The following is a 24,977-nucleotide window of genomic DNA, read 5'->3' on the forward strand; positions in this document are numbered from 1 at the left end:
CGACAACTGCCCTGTGGCTCTGGGGATCTGCCCCTGGGCTCAGCGTCGGGGCTGAGAGGCGAGCAGGCCGCAGCAGCGAGGGTGGCCGCGTCCCCAGGGTCAGCGGCCAGGAGCTAGCTCCCGGAAAGGCACAGGACAGCTCAGCCAGGTGCGGCCAGCGCCGCCCTCCCGCCGCGCTAGCCGTGGGGGGCGGGCCTGCAGTAACCACGCCCCAGAGTGCCACGCCCACCTGAGGCCCATAAAAGGCGCCGCCCGCCGGCTGCTCGGGTTCGAGTGCGGCTTGGGGGTGGACTGCTGACGGCCAGCGACGCGGCGGCCAGCTCGGTGCCACGCCCCAGCCGGTGCTGCGGGAGCCCCAGCCATGCTGTTCTGGCACACGCAGCCCGAACACTACAACCAGCACAACTCTGGCAGCTACCTGCGGTAAGACCGGGCAGCACCTGCCTGCGATCCGGGTCAGGGCGCCGACCGATCAGTGCGGCCTCCAGGGTGGGGACCCTCCGGGAGACCCCCGGGGGGTCTGATCGGGGAGGCGGCGCTCTGATGCCCGCGGGGCGACTCTCCGAGGTCTCCCTGTCGCTGGCAGCGTCCCCGGCCGGGTCCCGCAGCTTTCCCTCTCCCTTCTCCAGTTGGAGAAATAAACTTGCCACATCCATCACGAGCTCGTGTGTCCCGGGAAGCCAGGCCCCGCTCTTTGCTCTTCGCGGCCCGTAGGCCCACAGGTGGGTGGCGGGAGCCGGTCTGCGCTGCAGCCTTGCCGGCCGAGGCTCCAGGGGGCTGGCCGTCCCTGCCCGGGTGAGCTTGGTGTGGCCCCCAAGGCCCCCAGCTTCACCGAAATCTCTTCTGCGGGGATTTCTTTGCGTACGTCAAGCGAAGAGGGTCCCGCGGGTTTTGCAAAGTTCTCTGAACTCCCTGTTTTAGGAAGTAGACCCCCCCCACCCCCACCCCTTTTCCTTCGATGACTGTGGGATTCTTTTTCCACTGTGGTGCAGCTGACTGGAGGGCTAATAGGCAGGCATTTCATTTTCTGAACTCGCCAGAACCAGCTTCAACCTGTCTTTATTTCCATCCTAGTCACAGTTTATTATATGTGCCTTACTTAACCCAAAGGGTGTTGGACGTGGGCTCAGGAAAAAGTGAACTGGCAAGCAGAAGTCAGTCCCAACTACAGAACCTTAAGTGCTTCTTTGGACCCCCCAAATCTCCCCGCTTGAATTTTCTGTTATTTATTTGTGCTTTCCAGCTTCTGATTCATTTATGTCTAGAATTTATGCCTCTGGGAAGGCACCCTCTTCTTAGCAAGCCAAGGACTGACCAGGTTTCACTGGTGTATCTTCAGTTGTTTGTTGAACTCAAGCCACAGAAAGTGGCGATCAGCCTAGGGTCTAGACTGCAGATCCCGGTGTGTTGAGGGTTATGCAAAGCCCACTGTTAAAATGCTACAGAGTAAATACATGTTAACTGTATAACACTATAGGGTTGCTTGTAGTTTCCTTTGAATTGTAGTGAGTGGCCATTAGGTATCTCATCCTATTTTAAAAATGAATTTGAAGGTGACCTTGAGCTGAAGGAAGCGTATTTGAAAGCTAGATGCATAAGACATCATCCTGTTAGGGGATGGTTTTGTGAGAGGAGAGGTGTGGTTTTTGCATCTGTGCCCGCCATGGAAGTTTGTGAGCCAGCCCAGATACTTTTAGGCTTTGGACTTTGCAGGGGAGAAGGAAGGAACATTGGGGCTGAGAGCCACTACAAAGCCACGCTGGCTCCTTTGAGGAAGCAGTGGGTGAGGACAGCCCGTCCTCCCCTCTTGGAAGCTGTTTTACTATTATTATTATTGTGTATTTTTACTTTCCAATAGACCCAGTGAGGAAGTTTTTCTTTGTTTTGCTTTCCTTTTTAAAAAATGTTTTAAATTTAATTTTATTTTCCACAGTGCTGGGATGAACCCTGGGACTTACACTTCTTCCATTTTGACAACTTCCGGCCCTCCTTTTTATCATGATTATTTTTGTTCTGCTAGAAGTTCTGCAAGCCATCTGACTTCACCGAATAGTGAATGGCCTTCCAGTCCCTCCCTCTCCTTTCCGTTTGATGTTCTGGTGACTTTTATTCCTTGGCAAATAAGGACACCAGGCCAGAGAAACAAGTTAGTGTTGAGTGACAGTTCTTAACAACCCCCTCGTTTTTTTTTTTAATTTAAAAGTAACAGTGCATGGATTATTAACTTAACATGGTCTGGGCAAACATGAAAGTATGCAATTCTTAGGTGAGCAGGATGGCTTGCTCCTTCCCGAGCTCCTTGATAATTGCCCAGCCTGGAGAAGGTGGAGGGAAGGTTTGCTTCTGGTGAAGGTGCAGCTGCGCAGCCCCGCTCTCCCTCCCTGGGCAGCAGACAGGAATAGCAGAAGAGCCCGAGTGGGGAAGGTTTCCCAGGTGTGCCCAAAGGCAGGCTTTCTGAGAATTTGTTAGACACTGTCGGGGTGTGTGCTGGGTTGTATTTTGTGAACACTCATTTATGATGGTGTACAGGGAACACATCGTACTGGTGATTATGCCGTGAAGTGGGGTCAGCTGATCTGATTCATGGCCCAGACCCATGGAGGGAGGAGGGTCATCAAGATAGGGCGGGACACCTTTTGGTAGCTGTTTCTGTGGCAACATAGTTTAGAATCTTTAAGCCTTGCCTGCCTGCAGGTCATTCTGATCCTCAGGGATTTCAGTGTTCCTTGCAAGGACATTATCTGAAGTCCTGGCAACTCAGCAGACTGAGGTGAGACAGTTCATTGAGTCTGGGGGTTCAAGGCCAGCCTGGGCAACATACTGATACCCTCCTGAAAAAGTCTAGAAACCAATTCCTCTGCCACAGGGTGATTGGAGGCTGATGTGTACATGTATGTGCATGTGTGTAGGGGCCATAGGACTGCCTTCAGTATTGTTTTATTTGTTGAGACAGGGTCTCACTATGTAACTCTAGCTGTCCTGTAACTCTCTGTAGACCAGGCTGGCCTCGAACTCACAAAGATCCACCTGCCTCTCCCTCCCAAGTGATGCGATTAAAGGCGTGGGCCACTATGGCTGGCCAGTCTTTAGTAATGTTCCTCGGGTACCATTCATTCTGTTTTTTTGAGGCTGGGTCGCCTGAGAAGTAGGCTAAGGTGTCTGGCCAGCGAACCTCGGGGGTCACCCTGTCCCGTCTCCCCAGCACTGGCATCTCTAGTGTGTGCTGCTACACTCAGCTTTTGTAGGCTGTGGGCTCTGGGATTGACCTCGGTCCTCATGCTTGCAAATGTTTTAATGACTGAGCTGTCTCCCCAGCCCAGGGCTGATGTTTTTGGTGTAGGGAACATGATTTAGAGGCGAAGGAAACAGCTCTCTGAGTATTCTAAGATTTGCCGCTTGGGTAAGAAAACTGAAATCAAGGTTTTCTATCTTCATGGTATTTTGGAGAGATCATTATGAGCTTTAAAACAGGAGCTGTGGGCTGGCAGCATGGCTCAGCAGGTAAAGGTGCTTGCTACCAAGCCTAATGACCTGAGTTCAATCCCAGGAGTCCACACGGTGGAGAGAACCAGCTCCCAAAAGATCTTGGTGTTAACACACACGCTTATATGCAGTTGTTCACATGTACGTGTGCCTGTGCACACTCACACATGCAGATAACCAACTAAATAAATACATGTCGGAAATTCAAGAAACAACAAAAACAAACAACAAAACCCCAAGTGGGGTGGTGGCGGGTAGTAGTGGGGGTCGCACGCCTTTAACCCCAGCACTCGGGATGCAGAGGCAGGTGGATGTCTGTGAGTTCAAGGCCCGGCCTGGTCTACAGAGTGAGTTCCAGGACAGCCAGGGCTACACAGAGAAACTTTGTCTTGAACCCCTTCCTCCTCAACAGAAAATCCCAAATAAACAAGCCAGTTGTCCCCTTTTTGGAAGAGATGGAGGTGTGTGTCCATCTGGGCGAGGAGGCCACTGGCTCTTCAGTTAGGTAGCTTACAGTTAGGAAGTACTGTCGAGCGGAGGAGTTGATCACAGAATAGAAATCGGGGCTGGTGAGGCGGCTCTTGGTAAAGGGGCTGAGTTTGACTCCCCGAGTTCAGTCCCTGGGACCCACATGATAGGAAAGACCTGAGTTTTGCAAGTTGTCTGTGACCCCCACGCATGTCGTGATATGTGTGTGACTCACCTCCCCCCACACTAAATAAATAAATAATATAAAAACTGGGAACAAAAATTGTTCAGAGGATTATTCTCAAAGATGCTTTGAGCAAGTGCTTACAGATAGGAAGCAGGTGCCCATGTTGGGGTTATAGTCCTGTGGTACAGCGTTGTTTAGTGTGCACACCACGGTTCGAGGTTCAGTCCCTGAGAAGTATATCCCTTCCCCAGAAAAAAAAGGAGAAAAAAAAAAAAAGAAATAGCTTTCTAAGAGAAAAAGAAAGAGATAGCTGATGGTTTCTGTTGCTTAGGTTTCGGGAGGTAGAAGACAATTTTACACTTTCTCTTCTCCAGGCGTTGGATGAATAGATCTCCTGAGGGCTAGGATCATGAAGTAGTGGTTGCATCTGAGATTTGGGCCATGTGGGTAAGGAGGTAGGTCAGCGTGTCACACTGGACTCTGAAGTCATCTTTGGTACCATGGCCTGCATCCATCTTGCCCGACATTGCTCTGTGTTCCTGGGCTTTGCTTCTGATCTCACCACTTCCTGTGTTTTACAGGGATGTGCTGGCTCTGCCCATCTTCAAGCAGGAGGAACCACAGCTATCCCCTGAAAATGGGGCCCGCCTGCCGCCCCTACAGTACGTGCTGTGTGCCGCCACCTCTCCAGCTGTGAAGTTACATGAAGAGACCTTGACATACCTCAACCAAGGTAGAGGCCTCCATAGGGGTGGAACCTGGGTGGGTGAACAAGTGGGGTAGTTAGCAGACGGTGTACAAGACCCTGTTGGCCTTCTTTAGCTGTGACATGGGACAATGAAAAGAGTACGGGCTTCAGGGTCAGGCACAGGCTTCGAGTCTGTTGCCAAGCTGTGCTGTGTGGCTTCCCACACAGGACCACCATGACTTCACTGGGTAAATGGAAATATTGCAAACTGAGCTGGGAGTAGTGATTTGAGCCTGGAGTCCTACTCCAAGGGCAGAGGCAGCATGAACAACAGAATGACACTCCTGGAAAAAAAGAAAGGAAGGGAAAGTCAAGTGCGGGTCATCTTGTAAGATCCCTTCCTCCACAGCCTCTAAAAGTCGGGGATTGCTATTACTGTGGGGTGCTTTTGTTACACTTTGATACCTGGTCTGCTGTCCTTTATGGAGTAACGGCTGGCCTGTATCCTCGTCAGCTCAGGGTCTGGCTTCCACCCACTGGAGAGCAGCTGCCACTGGCTGCCTAGGTCACCGTGGCTCTAGCCCACTGACTTGCTATTTCTTATTCTCAGAGCCTCAGTGATTTCTGGGTTTTGTTTTGTTTTGTTTTGTTTTGTTTTGTTTTGTTTGAGACAGGGTTTCTCTATGTAGTTTTGGTGCCTGTCCTGGATCTCACTCTGTAGACCAGGCTGGCCTTGAACTCACAGAGATCCGCCTGGCTCTGCCTCCCGAGTGCTGGGATTAAAGGTGTGCACCACCAGCACCCAGTCCTCAGTGATTTCTTGTGGAAAACAAGAAAGTCTGATTTTGGGGGGTTGTTTAAAAGGGTGAAGATAAGTGACCTGCCTGGCGTGATGGCAGTGTGCAATCACTAACTTTTCCATTTTTGTTTCTTTGTTGTTGTTGTTGTTTTTTTTTTTTTTTTTGGTTTTTCGAGACAGGGTTTCTCTGTGTAGCTTTGCGCCTTTCCTGGATCTCGCGCTGTAGCTCAGGCTGGCCTCGAACTCACAGAGATCCGCCTGGCTCTGCCTCCCGAGTGCTGGGATTAAAGGCGTGCGCCACCACCGCCCGGCTCTTTGTTGTTTTTTGATTGGAGTCTCGCTGTGTAGTCCAGGTTAGTCTGGAACTCAAGATCCTCCTGCCTCAACCTCCTAAGAAGTGCTGAGACTGTGGATAGGCTTGTGCTCTGTGTCTAGCTTTCAATACTCCTTTAAAGTTTTTCATTATGTTCATATATGTATGTATGTGTGTGATTATGTTATGTATCTGTATAAGTGTATGTGTGTGTGCTTACGTTTATGTATATCTGTGTGTGCGTGTGCGCATGCACACTCGAGGTCTGAGGAGTTTGTTCTCTTTCACCATGTGGAACTCAGGTCATGGACTTGGCAGCAATCAGGCATCTCACCACCCCATGTTCCCATTTTTGAGAGTTTTAGTTGTCAGACCCATGAGCTGAGCCACTTACGTAGCTTACAGTTAGGAAGTACTGCCGAGCGGAGGAGTTGATCACAGAATAGAAATCGGGGCTGGTGAGGCGGCTCTTGGTAAAGGGGCTGAGTTTGACTCCCCGAGTTCAGTCCCTGGGACCCACATGATAGGAAAGACCTGAGTTTTGCAAGTTGTCTGTGACCCCCACGCATGTCATGATATGTGTGTGACTCGCTCCCCCTTACACTAAATAAATAAATAATATAAAAACTGGGAACAAAAATTGTTCAGAGGATTATTCTCAAAGATGCTTTGAGCAAGTGCTTACAGATGGGAAGCAGGTGCCCATGTTGGGGCTATAGTTCCGTGGTACAGCGTTGTTTAGTGTGCACACCACGGTTCGAGGTTCAGTCCCTGAGAAGTATATCCCTTCCCCAGAAAAAAAGGAGAAAAAAAAAAAAAAAGAAACAGCTTTCTAAGAGAAAAAGAAAGAGATAGCTGATGGTTTCTGTTGCTTAGGTTTCAGGAGGTAGAAGACAGTTTTGCACTTTCCCTTCTCCAGGCATTGGATGAATAGATCTCCTGAGGGCCATTGGATGGGGCTAGGATCATGAAGTAGTGGTTGCATCTGAGATTTGGGCCTGGTGGAGAGTTTCAATGGTGTCTGTCCTGATGACGGGACTGTAGTTAGCATGTCTCCTGGACTGCCTCAGAATGAATCTGGTTGCCATCGCCCAGTTCACTGGTTCCTCCTCTGCTGCGAGTTGGAATCTGGGAGGGGCAGTTGAGCCCTGGTAAAAAGCTGCCTTCATTCTGCAGAATTGCCTCTTGGATTTGACCTTGCTGGGGTCCATAGCTCACAGTGACCCGGGTCCGTAGCTCACGGTGAATGGAAGTGCCTGGACTACCCCTGCATGGAATCTGCCCCGTCATTGCTGGTCCACCCCTGAGGAAGGCAGGCTTCACCCTGTAGGCCGGACACTCTCTACTCCTTGTGTGGTGGCTGTTGGCCATTGATGGCAGGTGGCAGGCCAGTTGGAAGCAGTCCCTTGTGTGTTTGCACAGTGGCTTCTGTCATTGTCCTTTCTTGCTCGGTGAAGGTTAACTGCTGCCAATTTTCTCTTTGAGCAGTTTCTTTCCTCATCAGCCCCCCACCCCCACCCCCTCCCCACCACCCCTTCCTGCTTAAGTTGGAGAGTGAAGGAATGAGGCCACTGAGCTGATGTGGGTCTTGTTTGGGGCCATGTCCCATGTGAGCTGGTGGGTGAGCAGTGAACAGGGACATTGTGTGTTTGTCCCCTGCCCCCATTGTAAGGCCTCTCTTCGGTGGTGTTCATCCTGCCCCACCCTGTCATTTAGCGAATGGTAGAAAGTGTTTGATGGCATACTAGGTCTTATTAACAAGTTTACAAGAGAACATCCTCGTCCCCATCACAGATGTTAAAGGCCCCACCCTGTGGTTTCATCCACCTGCCTGTGTTAGTTAACGTGGTGCAATTCCTTTGGATGCTTACAGATTCATTTATTTTTATTTTTATTATTATCATTATTATTCATTCATTTCACAACAATGGAAGCTGAGCCCAGGGCCCCCTGCACAACAGTGCTCTAGCGCAGAGCCACACTCCCTCCATCCCTACCTACTTTAAGTTATGTGTTTTTTGATGTTTTGAGACAGAGTGTCTCTGTTTCCCAGGTTCGTGGAACTTCCTGTGCATCCCAGATTGACCTCTGTCTAACTCCATTTGTCTCCATTTTCCAAATGTATTGTCTCGACTGAATAGTAAATGTTCATCACAGAAAGTGTAGACTGTTTACACGATCCAGCTGTTTAGAAGGGCTGGGACATAGCTCACTTGCCAGAGTGCTTGCCTAGCATGCAGGAAGCCCTGGGTTTGATCCCCAGTGCCTCCTAAACCAAGTGTGGTGGTACACACTTATAATCCCAGGTCTCTGAGAGGCAGGAGTTATCAGAAGTTCAAGGTCACCCTCAGCTACATAGAGGGAGGATAGCCAGGGATGCTTGAGAGCCCGTCTTTACAAAGAAAGGAAGGAAAGGAGAGATGAAGCTCTCAGCATTATAATTTTAAGAATGAGTTATATGGGTTTGGTGTGGTAGTGTATGAATTTAATCCCAGCACTCAGGAAGCAGAGACAGGGGGATTTCTGTGAGTTTGAGGCCAGCCTGATCTACATGGTGAGTTCCAGGCCAGCCAAAGTTTCATAGAAACCCTGTCTTTAAAAAAGTTACTATTTACTTTCTATGCTTTCATCCTCTCTGTAGTAACTACTATGTGACAATATCCATACATTGTGTGTAATATATTCATTGTTGCTAATTTGCATGTTTCTGCCAAATTAAAAAAGTATCCAGCTGAAACTCAAGAAAGTAACTGAAAAACAGAGCAAAAGGCAGAAAACTCAAAAATCAAATTTAAGTCTCCTCTAATATCATGCGTGTGCGTGCATGTGCGCTTATTTAATTCCATTTATTTAGCAGGGGGGGGGGGCATTTTCTTGCTACGGCACACTTGCAGAGGTCAGAGGACAACTTTGGGAAGTCAGTTTTCTCCCACCCCTGGGTCCTGGTGGTGGGAGCAGTCAGGCTTGGCAGCAGGTGCCTTTACCAGCTGAGCTATCTTGCCAGCCTGGCCGTTAATCTTCTATGTATTTTATATATGTGTCTTTTAAAACTGGAATATAGTGTTGTACTGTAAACTCTGTTACTCTGGCCAGTTTTTTGTTTGTTTGTTTGTTTTGTTTTGTTTTTTCAAATAGGGTTTCTCTGTGTAGTTTTGGTGTCCTGGATCTCGCTCGGTAGCCCAGGCTAGCCTCGAACTCACAGAGCTTCGCCTGCCTCTGTCTGCCTCCCCAGTGCTGGGATTAAAGACAGGCATGGGCCACCACCACTGTCTGGCTCTGGCCAGTTTTATATTGTGAACACTCATTGTTGTTGTTGGAAATTAAACACTGAAGGACAGTGAGATGACTGAACAGGTAAGGACACTTGCCCCCAAGACTGACAACCTGAGTTCAATCCCCAGGACCCACATGGTGGAAGGAGAGAGCTGATTTTGGAAAGTTGTCCTCGGACCTCTACATATGTGCCATGGCATGGGCATGCGCACACACACATACCAATAAATGTAATAATTTTTAAAAAAATTAAACTTTGAGGACTGGGGATATAGTTCCGTGGTAGAGCACTTGTCCAGAAATTGCACACCTTCGCATATACGGCCTGGTTATCCTGTAGTTACATACCTAACAAGTAGAATTATGGCATTCAAATGTCACACATCTTGGCAGAGTGTCTCATTGCCAGTTTTCACATGAGATTTTGGTTTTTTAATAAAAATCTTGGTGTAGTGTCTTAGTTGCTGTTCTGTTGCTGTGAAGAGACACCATGAACTAGACAACTCTTAATTATAAAAGAAAGCGTTTAACAGGAGGCTTGCTTACAGTAATTTCCTTATGTCCTTTGTAAATTTCTCTTGAAGTCCTGGTCCCATCCACTGGGAGAGACCATTTAGGAACCATTTTGCGGTCATATGTTTTTCTCTGTCAGCCATTTAGCTGTATTTTGTGATAATTATACTTGTGTGTAGCATGTAAGATCTGAGGGTCCTGAGCATGCTCAGCAAGCCCTCTACCACAGGGCCAACACTCCCAGACCAGTGATTACATTTTATTATTACATCTATTTATTTGTTTGTGTGTGTGTCTACAAACCATGCATGCATACATGGAGCCTTCACTCCCAGACCAATGATTAAATTTTATTATTACATCTATTTATCTATTTGTGTGAGTGTCTGCAAACCAGGCACACATGTGGAGATCAGCGGAGAACTTGTAGGAGTTCTGTCCTTCAACTACATGGGTCCTGGGGCTCAGTGCGTGTCGGTCAGGCTTGGCCATCTTGCCTGCCCATTGCTTGCTTACTTATTGATTGATTGATTGATTGATTGATTTGTATTTTAAGCATTATGTTGGTTATCATATGGTATGTGAGCAATAATTACTCAGAAAATTTGTGTATCTTTTCTTCCTTTTGCTTTTAATTAACAACAATACTATATGAGGTGTCTTTTCAACATACCTCCCGTCCAAGTCCTTAACCAGGACTAACCTTGATTAGCTTGAGATCAGATAAGATTGGGTGCCTTCTGGGTTAATCTGTTTTACATCTGTAATCTCAGCTCCTGAGCATGTCATTCAAGGCCTTTTTGGTCCATTGACAGGTTTTCTCTTCAGTTATTTGTATTTTGTTGGCCCTACGGTATTTATTGCATTCTTTTTCTTGGTGGTACTGAGGATAGAAGCCAGGGCTTTGTGTGTGCTAGGTAAGTGCTTTATCTTTGAGTTGTATCCCCAGTTCCTTACGGTTTTATCTGTGTGAAGCCTGTCCGTGTCCGTCTCTTGTAGAGATGATGTGTTTAAAGTTCTCTGAGGACGGAGAGCACCGTATGTCTATCAAAGTCTTCTGCACCGCTGGCCTCCGTTCCCTGGACAGTGTCCGAGGAGTGCCCTGGCAGTAGGACTCCGGTAGTCATGTCATACCACACAGGGTGTCCTGGTCCCCAAACCTGGTGGCCGGTTTTTGATGTGGGAAAATGGTTGGAAAACAAGTATATCTTTTGAGAAAAAGACTCATAAAGGAGGGAACAGCTGCGGAAGAGAATGGAGGCTTGCAAGTTCGCTGTTGGGGTCAAAGGTCCTTGTGGACACAGCTTTCCTGACCATGGAGCCTGAGGGGAGGGAGGAGGAGGTGCAGAGGCAGTGGAGCAGAGGAACCCCAGGTGCCTCTCGCTCGGAGATAAGAGGCTTTTTTCTGAGTGCTTGCTGAGGAGAAAGCCTTGGTATTTACCACCCAGACTAACTCTTCCTGGTTTTCCTTATCACATTTCTTTATTTGTGTGCTTCTGAGATAAGACAAGATAGGGGGCACTAGCTGTGTGTGCACGTGTGCACGCATATGGAGCACACCCAGAGTCAGAGGACAGACAGCCTGCCCGGCCGGGTTGGTTCTCCTGTACCATGAGGGGTCCCAGGATTGAATTCAGATCATCAGGCTTGGTGGCAAGCTCCTTGCTGTGCCGAGCCATCTCAGCAGCCTTGAAACAGCCTCGAACCTTCAATCTAGTGATGAATTGTCACCGGAGCCTTGATTTCATTCACTCGGGAACTTAAGAAGAGAGGAAGACCGAAGGATGGCAAGAATGGAGGGCCAGCATGGCTGACGCCGCGTCTTCCAGCAAGTCAGGGACCCCTCTCCTTCCCCCCTCTCCTTCCCCCCTCTCCTTCCCCCCTCTCCTTCCCATGACTTACTGTAAACTGGGCAAAGAAAATCCCTTAGGTAGGTGCTCCTGGGAAGAGTGAGCTGGAGATTGCAGAGCTTAAAGTCGGGCACCGGGCTCCAACAAGCCCATTTCTGCCATTATTGTTTATAGAGAGGAAACGTGGGCTGGTGGGTTGGCTCAGCTGGTAAAGGTGTTTGCTGCTAAGCATGACAGCCTGGCTTTGATCCCAGGACTCCTGTGAGCAGAAACAGTGGTGGAAGAAGAGACCTCTGCCAGCTGTCCTCTGACTGCCATAGAGTGCTGTGTGTGTGTGTGTGTGTGTGTGTGTGTGTGTGTGTGTGTAAAATTAGCAGTACAGTGTACCTTGTCGTGCCACTGTGTCTGACACTTGAGAATTAGAGAACCTTTTTTTTTTGAGACAGTCTTATATACCCCATGCTGGCCTCAAACTCATAGCTGAGGATGATCACACACGTCTGATCCTCCTGCCTCCACCTCCTAAGAGCTGGGATTACCTGAGCAGGCTTATGTAGGATTGGGGATCTAGCCACACCACAGCCTTGGGCATAGCAAGTAAGCACCCTGTGGACCAAGCCATATCCCCAGTACCTAAAACCATTTCTTTTTCATTTCATTTCTTTCTTTTTTGGTTTATCGAGACATCAGTTAGGCTCAGAGCCTGAGTCTTGGCCCTGTCCTGATATTCTCTTCTAGGTTTACTCTAAAATAAATTGTTCTCATTTTTTTTTCAGGTGCTAGCTTTTAGGTGTCTTTAAATTCCCTACTCTCCTCACCTACCTGGTCAGGCAGGGGTCTGGGAAGTGATGGAGCTATAGTGGGTCATGAGGAACTTTCTGGAAAGGGAAAACTCATTTGTCAAGCCAGGTTTTATTTTGGGTAGGTCTAGGCCTCCTAGGATCTATGGGGAAAAATCTCTCCAGGGAAAGAAGAAAGAAACACGCTCCCTTCAGGGAGGGAGTTTAGAGCGTTGGGTTTGGGCTGCCTAGGACTGCACAGGTCCTATCTCCTGCTTGTAAAATGGAGTTTAGCTTTTCCCCAGCCCCTGGGAAGTCCTTTAATCCCTGGGCTCCTGGCTATCCTCTCCAGGACAACCTCCCTTGCGACTGTTGCCTGGAGAATTAAATGTCCCACAAATGTCTGGTTACATCTTTCCTTCTTCCAGGTCTCTCAGTGACTGAATTTAAAGAATGAAGTGGGATTAACCCCTCTGCCTGCTCTCCTCCATAGCTGAGTTTTCTTTTTCAGATTAATATTTAGCCCAAAGTTTGGGAATATAAACACAGAAGACAAGTGTCCCTGAAGCACATTACTTAAAAACAAAACAAAATGCTTCCCTTCTCTTTTTTTATTTTAGAAGGAGTAAACACTCACTGTGACATGAGCGGCCGAGCAGAGAGGCATGCCTGCTCTAGAAAATGTCCAGCAGTTTCTGTTTTCTAGATTTTTTTCTTGGTCTCGCTAGCATGGGCATATGTGTATGTACTTGTTTTCGTCTTTAAGACAGAGTTTTAGTATGTAGCCCTGGCTGGCCTGAAACTCAGTATGTAGACCAGGCTGGCCTCAAACTCTTAGAAATACGCCTGCCTCAGGCTTCAGAGTGCTGAGATTAAAATCATGGGTCACCATGTCTGGATGACTGAATCACGTATAAGTTTTTATGATATGAGCATTTTCCTTTTTAATTTTTTTCTATTTTTTTGTTTTGTTTTGGTTTTTTTTCCTGAGACAGGATTTCTCTGTATAGTTTTGGTTTCTGTCCTGGATCTCACTCTGTAGACCAGGCTGGGCTGTCCTGGAGCTCACTCTGTAGACCAGGCTGGCCTCAAACTGACAGAGATCTGCCTGCCTCTGCCTCCCGAGTGCTGGGATTAAAGGTGTTCGCCACCAATGCCCAGTTTTTTTTTTTTTTTTAAGACAAAGTTTCTCTGAATAAATAGTCCTGGTTGTCCTAGAACTTACTCTGTAGACCAGACTGGCCTCAGAGATCCTCCTGCCTCAGCCTCCTAAGTGCTGGGATTAAAGGCGTGTACCAGCACCACCTGGCTTGAACTTTTTCCTTTCAAAGATAAACAAGGTAAACTGCCCCACCAAGTATCCTAAGGGTGCTTGTTGCACTGGAGGTGTGGTTCGGGGAGCATTTGCCTTCTATGCTCAATTGGAAGAAATTTGATAATCAAATCTGCTCACTTATTATGTGTATAGTGTATTTAAATCTCTGTTTAACCAGTTTATTTACTTTCTAGATTTTTTTTTTTTTTGGTTTTTCAAGACAGGGTTTCTTTGTAACAGCTCTTGCTGGAACTCGCTCTATAGACTAGGCCAGCCTTGAAATCACAAAAATCCCCCTGCCTTTGCCTCCCAAGTGCTGGGATGAAAGGCTTGTACCACCACCAAATGGCTACTTTTTAAATTTATTTTTAATTTTTTTTTTTAACGTGCATTAGTGTTTTGCCATGGGTTCCAGGTCCCCTGGAACTGGAGTTACAGATAGTTGTAAGCTGCCATGTGGGTGCTGGGAGTTGAACCTGGGTCCTCTGGAAGGGCAGCCAGCGTTCTGAACCACTGAGCCATATCTCTAGCCCCATATTTTTTTAATTTTAAAAATTACATTTACTTATTTACTTTATGTGTGTTTAGGGGGCAGGTACACAGTGTACTATTGTTTGAGGACAACGGAGAGAAATTGGTTCTCTCCTTCCACGATGCGGGTCCAGCCCAGTCCCTCTACACATCTTAGCATTGGAAAGACCTTTGAGTAACCCGAGGGCCACTTCTCCCAACCCCCATCTAATTGATGAAAAAACTGAGGCCTGGAGGGGATAACACTTTTCAACCTACATAGCGGGGTCCTAACCATCTCTGAGTACAGTCCTGGTTCCCCTCTGGGGCTCAAGGGTGGCAGTCACATGGCTTCTAGAATGTGTGGTTTCTTCCTCTGTGTTTGAGTCTCAGGGCAGAAGGCTAGGGATCTGTTTTCACTCTGCAGGCTAGAATGGAGAAGAGAAACTCTGGGTACACACAGGGGTCTGTTCTTTCCCTTGAAGAGGACTCTGCCTTGCTGGCTGAAGACCACTCTGTGCCTGAGAGAACCTGGGGTATTCTTGACCTTCCATTCTCCAGCTCGTTACTGAGGATTCTGTGGATCCAGAATAGTGGGGAGAGATCAGGTGTTCTAGGAATCCAGAGTGCAAAAATTAGAACTCCCCACCCCAAGCACAGGACGTTTATTATCCTACCTTGCTCTTAAAATGTCTATGTACTAGCATCCCTACAGAGATGCAGAGTCCTCTGGGTGTCTGCCACCAGGACAGCTGATCAGAACCTGCAAATTGCTGGTGATTATAATAAATGTATTCAGGCTATAGAAGCATGAGCTAGCCTTGGTACCTCAGCCATCCATTTCATAGGTGGGTAAACTGAGGCTTAGAGAGGTTGTATGAGTTGCCTCAGAACGTGCAGTGGTACCCTTCCTCCTTCCCTTCCCTTCCTCCAGATCTCTTTCCCTTTCTCTAGGGTCTCTTATCGTCCAGGCTAAGGGATGGCCTTGAACTACTGATCCTCCCAAGTGCTGGAATTACAGGTATACAGGCCACACTCACTTTTATGAGCTTCTGGGGTTGTGCCACCACACCTGGCTTTTGTTGTCTTTTTTTTTTTAAAGATTTATTTTTATTTTACACACGAGTGTTCTTCCCGTGTCTTAGTCACTGTTCTATTGCTGTGAAGAGACACTATGACCAAGACAACTCTTATAAAAGAAAGCATTTCATTGGAGGCTTACTTACAGTTTTAGAGGGTTAGACCATTATTATCATGGCAAGAAGCAGGCAGGCAGGATGCTGTAGCCGTAGCTGAGAGCTTTACAACCTGATCCACGGAAGCGGGGCAGGGAGTGAGGCTGGAGAGGGCTTTTGAAACTTCAGAGCCCATTCCCAGTGACACACCTCCTCCGAAATCCTTCCCCAAAAGTTCTACTAACTGGGGACCTCATTCAAACATGGGCCTGTGGGGGCCGTTCTCATTCAGACCACCACACCCTAAATGTACGTGCGCCACGTGTGTGCCTGGTGCTGGTGGAGGCCAGAAGAGGACATAGAATCCATTGGAACTAGCGTTCGAAATGGCTGTGAACTGCCTCGTAGGTAAAACCAAATTCAGTTCTGTAAGAACAGCAAGTGCCTGAACCACTGAGCCATTTTTCCAGCCCTTGGTCTGTCTTTTAAGAGCATTCTTAGAAAACAGCTTTACTGGGGTGTAATTTCTACAACATGCAAACCACCCATTTAAAGTGTGCAGTTCAGCTGGGTGTGGTGGCAAATCTCAGCCCGTCACTGTGTCCCAGCATCTCACGTTTCCATACAGCAGAGGCAGAGGCAGAGGCAGCAGGATTTCCAGTCTAAGGCAAGCCTGGACGACATAGCAAGACTTACTAAAAAAGGCAATTTAATGCTTTTTGGTATATTCAGCTAAATACACCAACATCATTTTGATTAATTAGATTATTTTTGTCCTTGGCATCCACGAGCAGTCAGTCTTCACCAACCCCAACCCTTCTAGAGCACAAATAGCTTACTGAATACATCAATAAATGGGCATCAAGTCCAGTAGTCACCCTATTATTAAATTTGCCTTTTCTGGGGCTGAAAAGGTGGCTCCGATGGTAAAGCACTTGCCACAGAAGCATGAGGACCTGAGTTCAATCCCTCAGAACCCGCGCGAGGAGCAGGGGGGAAGCTGGATGTGAGGGTGCACCCTTAATTCCAACACTGTGGAAGAAGAGGTAGGACGGTCCCTGGGCTTGTGAACAAGTGAGCTCCAGGTTCAGTGAAAGACCCTGACCAAAAAAAAAAGAAAAGAAAAGAAAAAGGAAGATTGGAGGAAACCCCTGACATTGAGTACTGGCCTCTGCATGGACACACATGGATACGGACATTCAATTTGCATATTAATGGTGTCCTGGATTGTTGGCCATTTGAGATGACTTCTTTATAGCTCAACCATGATGACCACAAATCAAAACCTTCACTCCTTAAAATCACAGAACCATCTTCTACTGTGCAAGCAATGTGTCCATATTTTATTTAATTGTTCTTTAGTTGGTAGACAGTTGTTATGGCTCTGTGTGTGTGTGTGTGTGTGTGTGTGTGTGTGTGTGTGTGTGTGTGTTTCTGGGGTCTTGTTCATAGTAAAACACTGTTCTGGCTCTGAGCTAAGTTCACCAGCCCTTGTGTTCGTGAACACGTGTGTGTATGTGTATGTATGCTTGGGTTGGGGGGCAGGCAGAGGACAGTGTCATTGTTCCTCAGGTGCTAAATACTTTAATAATGTTTTAAAAACCACATTTATTTATTTGCTTACATTAGCTTATTTATTGTGTATGTACATGCCATAGTATTTGTGTATGTGGCGGTCAGAGGACACTGGGCAGAAACTGGGTCTCCTCCTCTATCTTGTGGATTGAAAAGATCCCCACCTCTGCATCCTGAATACTGGGATTAAAGGTGTGTGACACCACAGCTCAACTTAATCTTTAAAGTAGTATAACTGTGATGTTGTATGTATACAAGAATTTCCTGTGTTGGCAAGAGGTAAAAGTGCTTGCCTCCAAGTCTGATGACCTGAGTTCAGTCCCTGGGATCCATCCACACGGTGAAATCAAAGAGCTGACTGCCCGTGGTTGTCCCGACACCATGTATATATTCTTTTGCCCCATATGTACATGTATTTAATAAAGAATCTTAAAAGAGAATTTGCTTTGCTGTTCTTTTCTTTTCCTGTTTCTTCCTGCCCTGGTCTAACCTCCTGGCACGTTGACAGGTTAACATATGAGTACTTTGGTACATAGTTCCGTGCTCAGGCTGTCCTGCCGATGCTGTCGGGACTCCCTCTGCCTGGCTCTGTCTCTTGTGCCTTGAGCAGTTCCTCACTTTTTGCACTGTAAGGTGCTTCATGTTCTTCCGGTGTTTGCCCTGCCCCAGCCCCGGCAGCAGCCTCTTCTCTGAGAAGTGTCCAGGTCATGGTTTTCTTGGGGGGGGGGCGTACATACCCACACATATCTATCTTACATATTCTGACTGGGGGCCTACTGTGTGTCAGGCATGATACCTCATCCACAACACTCAGCAGGAAGGAAGTTAAGGCCTTCCAAGGGCACAGAGGTCATGGACCTTCTGGGTCAGGACTTGGGTTCTTGGACAGAAAGGCCTTTGTCCTGCAGTGTGCTGGCTCCTTGACTGAGTGCACTCGACCACAGTCACGGGTGCTTGCATAGTTCCATACACATTGGGGCAACAAGACAGATTACCCATACTGGGCTGCATGGCCACCTCACTGTGCTTTTCCTCCTCTGTCATTCTTACAGGACTCTTGGCACAGTGCCCTCCTTTCTCTGGGGTGATAATGGCCTCTTATATATTTTACGTGGCATTCATTACCCGAACCAGCAACTGTTGGAAAGTAAACAACCTGTAAATCTTGGCTGGCCCGGGCAATTGCCTTCTGTTCTTGGGAACATGGTGATCTGGGCAGAAGGCCCTGCTCTGGGTTCTGCCCACTGGGTAGAACTACTCTGGTTTGTATGCTGTTCTTGCAAAGGCACCTGGTGGGTTCTGCCCATTGGAGGCCAGCTGGGATAGGCTGCCCTGGGCAGCACTGTGTACGCAAGAGCTGGCTTCTGGGGGACGGTTGGCTGCCTGATGGAGTCCAAGTCCCGAGGATGGGTCCCTGCTGGGTCACTTGGGGTATAGGGTGGTGGTGCTGCAGGAGAGTTATTTGTGCAGTTTAGAGTGGCTAGCACAGGGGTGGGGCAGGAGGGGAAAAGCGCTTTCCTTACCTTACTGTTGTGGTCATGGGGAGTGCTCATCAGAAGCGCTGCAGACAGTATTTCGCAGCAGGTATCAAAGAAAGACACACAGGGAGGTTGAAAACTTGCCTTTGGAAGCTGGGGAAATGGCTGAATGGCTAGAACGCTGGGCCAACATGAGGACCAGAGTTCAGATCCCCAGCGCACACGTAAGATGATAGGTGTGACCGCACCTGTACCAGCAACCCCAGTGCTATAAGGGGTGGAGACTGGAGGATAGCCGGGGTTTTCTGGCTGCCAGCCTAGCTCCAGATGAGACACTGTATCAAGGGAATAAGACAGAGTGATAGAGCAGGACAACCAATGTCCTTTGTGGCCTCTGTGCGTTGCTCAGGAACCTGTACACTTATGCATGTGCAGCACACACACACACTTAACTCTCTTTCTCTTATACACACACAACTTCACAACTTGCCTGTGAGACTAGGGGTATATCTCAGTGGTAGATTGGTTGCCTAACACAGATGAGGACTCGGTTTGGTTCTATCACAAAAAAAAAAAAAAAAAAAAAAAAAATCAAAACCAGAGATTCCTTGGTCACACAGACCCAACCTGGGAGGGTCCGGACTCAACCCCAGGGCATCTGCCCTGGTCCTGTCTCCTCCCTCTTCCCTTCGTGCTTCGGTCTAGGCTGCAGGCTGCTGCATCTTTGCTACTGACCCACAATACCCTACAGTCACGGGTGTGCTGGCATCCCCTGGACCTCCTGTCGCCCTGCACCGAGGGCCCTTCGCTTTTCTAGACAGGATCCCAGGCTGACTTAGTGCAATGGAGTCTAAAGTGAACCCCGGTCCTCTTGCCTCTCTTGCCTTCTGGGATTACGGGTGTGCACTTTTACACCCCGTTAGTTCACTGCTGAGTAGCAAACCCAGGGCCTCGCGCGCAGCGCGCGCGCGCGCACACTAGATGAGTGTGAGGAGTGCTTGACCGACTGAGCTACATCTCCTGCTCCGGCGGTGGAGTCTCGGCTGCCTGGGCCGGAGCCGCCTCCCGTCTGCTCGATGTGCCTTGCACATGTTCTGTGCCTCTTATGGTTCCTCTTCTTCAAATGCCCGCCTGTCTGATTAGCCTTGGGCACCAACTAGACTCTGAAAGAAGAAATAGAAACCACCGTTGCCCTGAGCATCGCCTATGGCCTGGAACAGCTCAAGGCAACTTGCCAGTCTTCTTAGTTTGTGTTTCTTCAGATTCTTCATAATATGCTCCCATCTTGTATGTTCTTAATGGTTTTCTTAATGCATTTGAATGGGATTTTATTGTTTTACTTTTGGTGTGTGTATATTTGTATGTGTCGGGGTGTATGTATACACTGGTGACAGATGGAGGTTAGAAGACAGCTTGTGTGAGTCTGTCTGTCTGTATTTATCTGCTATTTATCTGCCTCTGCATCTATAATAGGTAGATAACTATGTGTATGTTTGCATATGTGTACATGGTATGCATGTGTATGCATGTTTGGATGTGTGGGAGTGCATGTGAACTCATGTGCCTGCCTGTGGAGGTCCAAGGCTACTGACGTCAAGTGTCTTGCTTGAATCATTTCAGAGTTCATGCATACAACATAACCCTTTATTACCATTTACCATATGTTTCTTGGAAACAAGGACTCTTTTTTTCCTATTTTTTTTTTTTTTTACATATTTATGTGTGTGTTCGTATACATGTGCAGGTCCGTCAACAACCCATGGAGCTTGGTTCTGTCCTTCTACCATGTGGGTCCCAAACTTGAGCTCAGGTGTTCAGGGTTAGTGGCAGGCATCTTTACCAGCTGACCCATCCTGATGCCTGCAAGGACATTATTTTATATTCCTGAACTGAGCAAGTTTAGCAATAGCAGCACCTGTTGTATGCCTGGACAGTGTTGATAAGGCCCTGGCATGGTGGTGCACACCTTTAATTAAGTACAGCACTCAGGAGGCAGAGACAGTGGATCTTTGTGAGCTAGAGGCCAGCCAGGGCTGCATAGTGTGACCCTGCCCTGCCAACACCCGTTTTGTTTTTTTTTTAACATGCTGGAAATCAAACCCAGGGTCTTGAGCATGCTAGGTGAGTGCTCCTTCATGGGACCAAACTCCAGCCCTAGACAGCATCGTTTGTAACAGGTTTCTGGCCTGATGGAAGCTCCCTCAAGGATGAGGTCTTGCATTCAGTCTCTCCCATCAGCTGTTTAGCCGGCATCTGTCTGCCTTGATTCTGAAGGATGCAGGCCAGGTGACTGGATACTGTTACTCCATTTAAGTTCACCTCCTGTGCCCAGATGATGCCAGCTTGGACCCTAAGTGAGTGTGTGTGCCTTGTTCTCTGCTTGTGTATTAGTTTCCCGGGAACACAATGGTGGACATTTTAGTGTGTGTCCAGGGTTTAGCTGTCAGTACTGCTGCTTCATGCAGCCTTGTGCTAGTTTTTTTCTTTAGTGTTTTGTGTGTCTAAGTGTGTGTGTCTATGTGTTTGCATGTGCATGTGTGTGTATATGGGCACGTGTTTGCACACGTGTGTGTATTGTGTGTGTGTCTATGTGTTTGCATGTGTGTATATGGGCATGTGTTTGCACATGTGTGTGTAGTGTGTGTGTGTGTGTGTGTGTGTGTCTGCATTTATAGATGTCGAGCACAGACTGACATCTAGTACCTTCCTTCACCATGCTCCACCTTACATATTGAAGTAGGGTCTCTTGTGACCCCTGAGTTTGAGGCTTGGTTTTTACGCTAATCAGCTTGCTCCAGGGTCTCCACCTCTCATATGCTGAGATATGGACGGGCTTCTGTGCTCACCTGGCTTTTATTTTTTTGTTTTTTATTTTTATTTTATTTATTTATTTATTTTTTTGGTGTTTGGTTTTTTTTGTTTGTTTTTTGGTTTTTTTTTTTTTGAGACAGTGTTTCTCCATGTAGTTTTGGTGCCTGTCCTAGATCTTACTCTGTAGACCAGGCTGGACTTGAACTTACAGAGATCTGCCTGGCTCTGCCTTCCGAGTGCTGGGATTAAAGGCATGCGCCACCACCACCCGGCCTCACCTGTCTTTTACATGAGCAAGCCCTTTACCTGCTGATCTATCTCACTAGCCCTGTGCAAATATTTTTAAGCACCAAGGCCATTAGTTACATGTCTTGTTGCTGTGGCAAAATGCAACTCACAGAAAGGAAGGGTTGTTTGGGCTCACGGTTCATTGTAGCAGGGAAGACACAGTGGTGGGAGTGTGAGGCAGCTGAGCATGCCACCAGGAGACAGGACAGATGATGTGGGGGCTCAGCTCACCTTGTCCCTTGTATTGACCCCTGCCCATGGGGCTCAGCTCACCCTGTCCCTTGTATTGACCCCTGCCCATGGGGCTCAGCTCACCTTGTCCCTTGTATTGACCCCTGCCCATGGGGCTCAGCTCACCTTGTCCCTTGTATTGACCCCTGCCCATAGGGCTCAGCTCACCCTGTCCTTTGTATTGACCCCTGCCCATAGGGCTCAGCTCACCCTGTTCCTTGTATTGACCCCTGCCCATGGGGCTTAGCTCACCCTGTCCCTTGTATTGACCCCTGCCCATGGGGCTCAGCTCACCCTGTCCCTTGTATTGACCCCTGCCCATGGGGCTCAGCTCACCCTGTCCCTTGTATTGACCCCTGCCCATGGAATGGCACTGTCCACATTAGGTTAGGTCTTCCCACCTCAGTTAGCCTAACCTAGAAAGTTCCTCACAGATATGCCCAAAGATTTGTCTCCTGGGTGATTCTAGAGCCTGTCAAGTTGACAATCAGTCTTCACCATCACATGAGGGTTGTCAAAATGTCAGCTAGAATGTATGACCAATCTTCCATCAGCATTGTGGAAGATCCAGATAATGACCTGTTCCTCCTATCTGTGTCTTGTGGGACATTAGCAGTCCGCTGTGTTTGATAACCCGATGTGAACCAGACTCTGTTATTTTTACTTAGCATCTTTTAATCATTCACGGGGTAAGGAAGATTCCATGCTCGTCTTGGTTCACCAGCTCCAGCTCTTATTTGCATTAGGGGGTTATGGTGGAATTGACTATGAACAAGAAACTTGGAAAACTGTTCAGGAAAACAGTGGGACAGCTGCCCCCGGGCCCTGTAACTTCACCATGATGCAGGGGATTGCAGGCAATGGCGAAGAAGTGCAGAAGAGGAAGAAAGTCCACAGGAAGGATGTGGGATTATATGAAAATCCACATTGCGGGCCAGCAGGGTGTCTCAGCAGATACAGGCTCTTGTCATCATGCCTGATGACCTGAGTTCAATCCCAGAGCCTACCAGGACTCTGACTGCCACCAGGACACCTGTAAATCTTTTTGTTGAAGCTCAGCTGTGCCCTTTCCTGGCCTGCATGTCCCTCCCGAGCCGCTTCCTTGTTCTAATGGCAGGGGCCTAGTGACTTGCTGGTTCTGATCATAGTTGGTACCCGAGGAACTTTGATACTGCCAGGGACGTTATAGCAGTGGTTTGCAACCTTCCTAATGCTGTGACAGTTCCTCACGTTGTGGTGACCCCCAACCATAAAATTACTTTCCTTGCTACTTCATAACTGTCATTTTGCTACTGCTGTGAATTGTAATGTAAATATCTGTATTTTCTGATGTTCTTAGGCGCCCCCTGTTAAAGGGTCATTTGACCCGCAAGGGGTTGCAACCTGCAAGTGGAGAATTACTGACTTAAGGAAAGAAGAAAATAAGATTTATGTAGCTCTGTGGGTGTGTGTGTGTGTGTGTGTGTGTGTGTGTGTGTGTGTGTGTGTGTGTTCACTACCTCTTCTACCCCCTGTCCTTATGGGTCAAGTGAGGAAGGGTAAGGGGGCTAGCAGGCAAAGCCAACAGAATCTGGAAATTTCCTTGCCCATTCTGGTGGCCCAGGTCCCTTTGGGCATGTTCCAAGCCATCCCTCTGAGGTAGAGGTTAAGCTGAACTAAACTTAAATTACTCCAGGGAGTCCCCACCCCTCTGAGAGCGACAGTACTGTTCAGAGCTCTAAGACTGAAGAAGGAAGGGGTCACTGGGGGCTCAGCGGCCACTGTCTGAGTGGGTGTGAGGCCTGCCTCAGTTCCTGCCACTCCCAGGTCACCTTGGCTCCCTGGGTTGGGCTGGGAGCCACCTGCCAAGGGCTAGTTTACATCACAAAGTGACCTGGGGCTCTTTCCCTGCTATCCTTTGGCAGGCCTTTAACAATTGCGAGTAGAAGACTGGGCTGGGTCTTCCCAGGGAATTTCCTTGAAGCTGTTTGCTGGTGTCACCTGCCTGTCTGTTTTTTCTTTTCTTTCTACTTCCTCCTGCCAGGCTGGGACCCTCAGACCCCCCAGCACCAGATTCCCTGATGGGCACACTGTCACCTGCCCAACACTCTGCACCAGTTAAATGTCAGTATTACCCACATTTCAGAATGCAGAGACCAGGCTGGGGAGGTAGGCTTCTTGAGATCCCACAAGAACAATTGTTTCCCCATTATTATTATTTTTTTATGGTTTATGATTGTGGGTGGTGTTTTTTTGTTTGTTGATTGGTTGAGTTTTTTGTTTTGTTTTGTTTTTTGAGACAGGGTTTTTCTGTGTAGCCCTGGCTGTCCTGGAGCTCACTCTGTAGACCAGGCTGGCCTCAAGCTCAGAGATTCACCTGCCTCTGCCTCCCAGAGTGCTGGGACTAAAGGTGTGCACCACCACCACCACCTGGCGATTATGATTTCTTCTGTGAAGATGTAATATGTACTTTAAAATACATATTGATTCGAGTTTAAAGTGATAGGTGGCTGAGGGTGTAATTTGGTTGGTTTAGTGTTCACCTAACATGAACAAAGCCTGGCATTTGACCCCAGTGTCCCATAACCCCATAAATTGAGGATAATGGTATGTCTATAATCTGTAATGTCAATACTGTGGAGGCGAAGGCAGGAAGATCAGAAGTTCAAGGTCATTCTCAGTTATCTGGGAACCCTATGTCAGAAACAAGCAAAACAACACAAGAACTCCTCTTTCATAACTTTGAAATTAAAATTTCCATTTCCTGTAAGGACTCTTTTTTTCTCCTCTCCATTCTTAAATAATTGCTTACATGTTAGAAAAGATCTTAACTTGGCAGAAGGATGCTGTAAGATGCTTGGGGTAGCCTTAAGCACATGCCTTCCAGACAGGATCAGTTGAACGAGAATCCCACACAACTGCCTGGCCCCGTCACACACTAGGTGTTTGAGCTTGTCCTGGGAACCTCTGGGCCTGTACTTCTATCCAGTGGGACTCCTGATCCAGAGTGCTGCTATTGGCTAGTTGAGAGGCCTTGGCAAATCAATATCCCAGTCATCTCTGCCGCCAGCATGCCCCCATGAGTGAAGCTGCTGGTTATCGCTGTCCAGCGGAAACCCTCATGCCCTGCTGCACTTTTGCTTGGAGTTTCGGTCATATTCATTCCTTCCTTTGACCATGGACACCCTGCCTCTTCTTCAGAGTCCTCTCCCGTGCTACCTCCTTGCTTCTCGTACCCATCCATAATCAGGATGAGTGGACC

At 48.0% G+C, this 24,977-nt stretch overlaps 1 protein-coding gene across 1 annotated transcript in view; it reads left to right on the forward strand.

Moving 5' to 3' along the window:
* The first annotated feature begins 260 nt into the window (after positions 1 to 260).
* Tfcp2l1 (transcription factor CP2 like 1) overlaps positions 261 to 24,977 on the forward strand; it is a 62,462-nt gene continuing 37,745 nt past the window's right edge. The window contains exons 1-2 of the mRNA XM_052736725.1: positions 261 to 423; positions 4,720 to 4,871. Coding sequence (XP_052592685.1) covers positions 362 to 423; positions 4,720 to 4,871 — 214 coding nt within the window. The 5' untranslated portion in view covers positions 261 to 361. The remainder of the gene's footprint in view (positions 424 to 4,719; positions 4,872 to 24,977) is intronic.

Source organism: Peromyscus californicus, unplaced genomic scaffold (genome assembly GCF_007827085.1).
Source record: "Peromyscus californicus insignis strain IS unplaced genomic scaffold, ASM782708v3 Scaffold_14__1_contigs__length_90479793_seg_2, whole genome shotgun sequence".
In the NCBI taxonomy this organism is placed as follows: domain Eukaryota; kingdom Metazoa; phylum Chordata; class Mammalia; order Rodentia; family Cricetidae; genus Peromyscus; species Peromyscus californicus.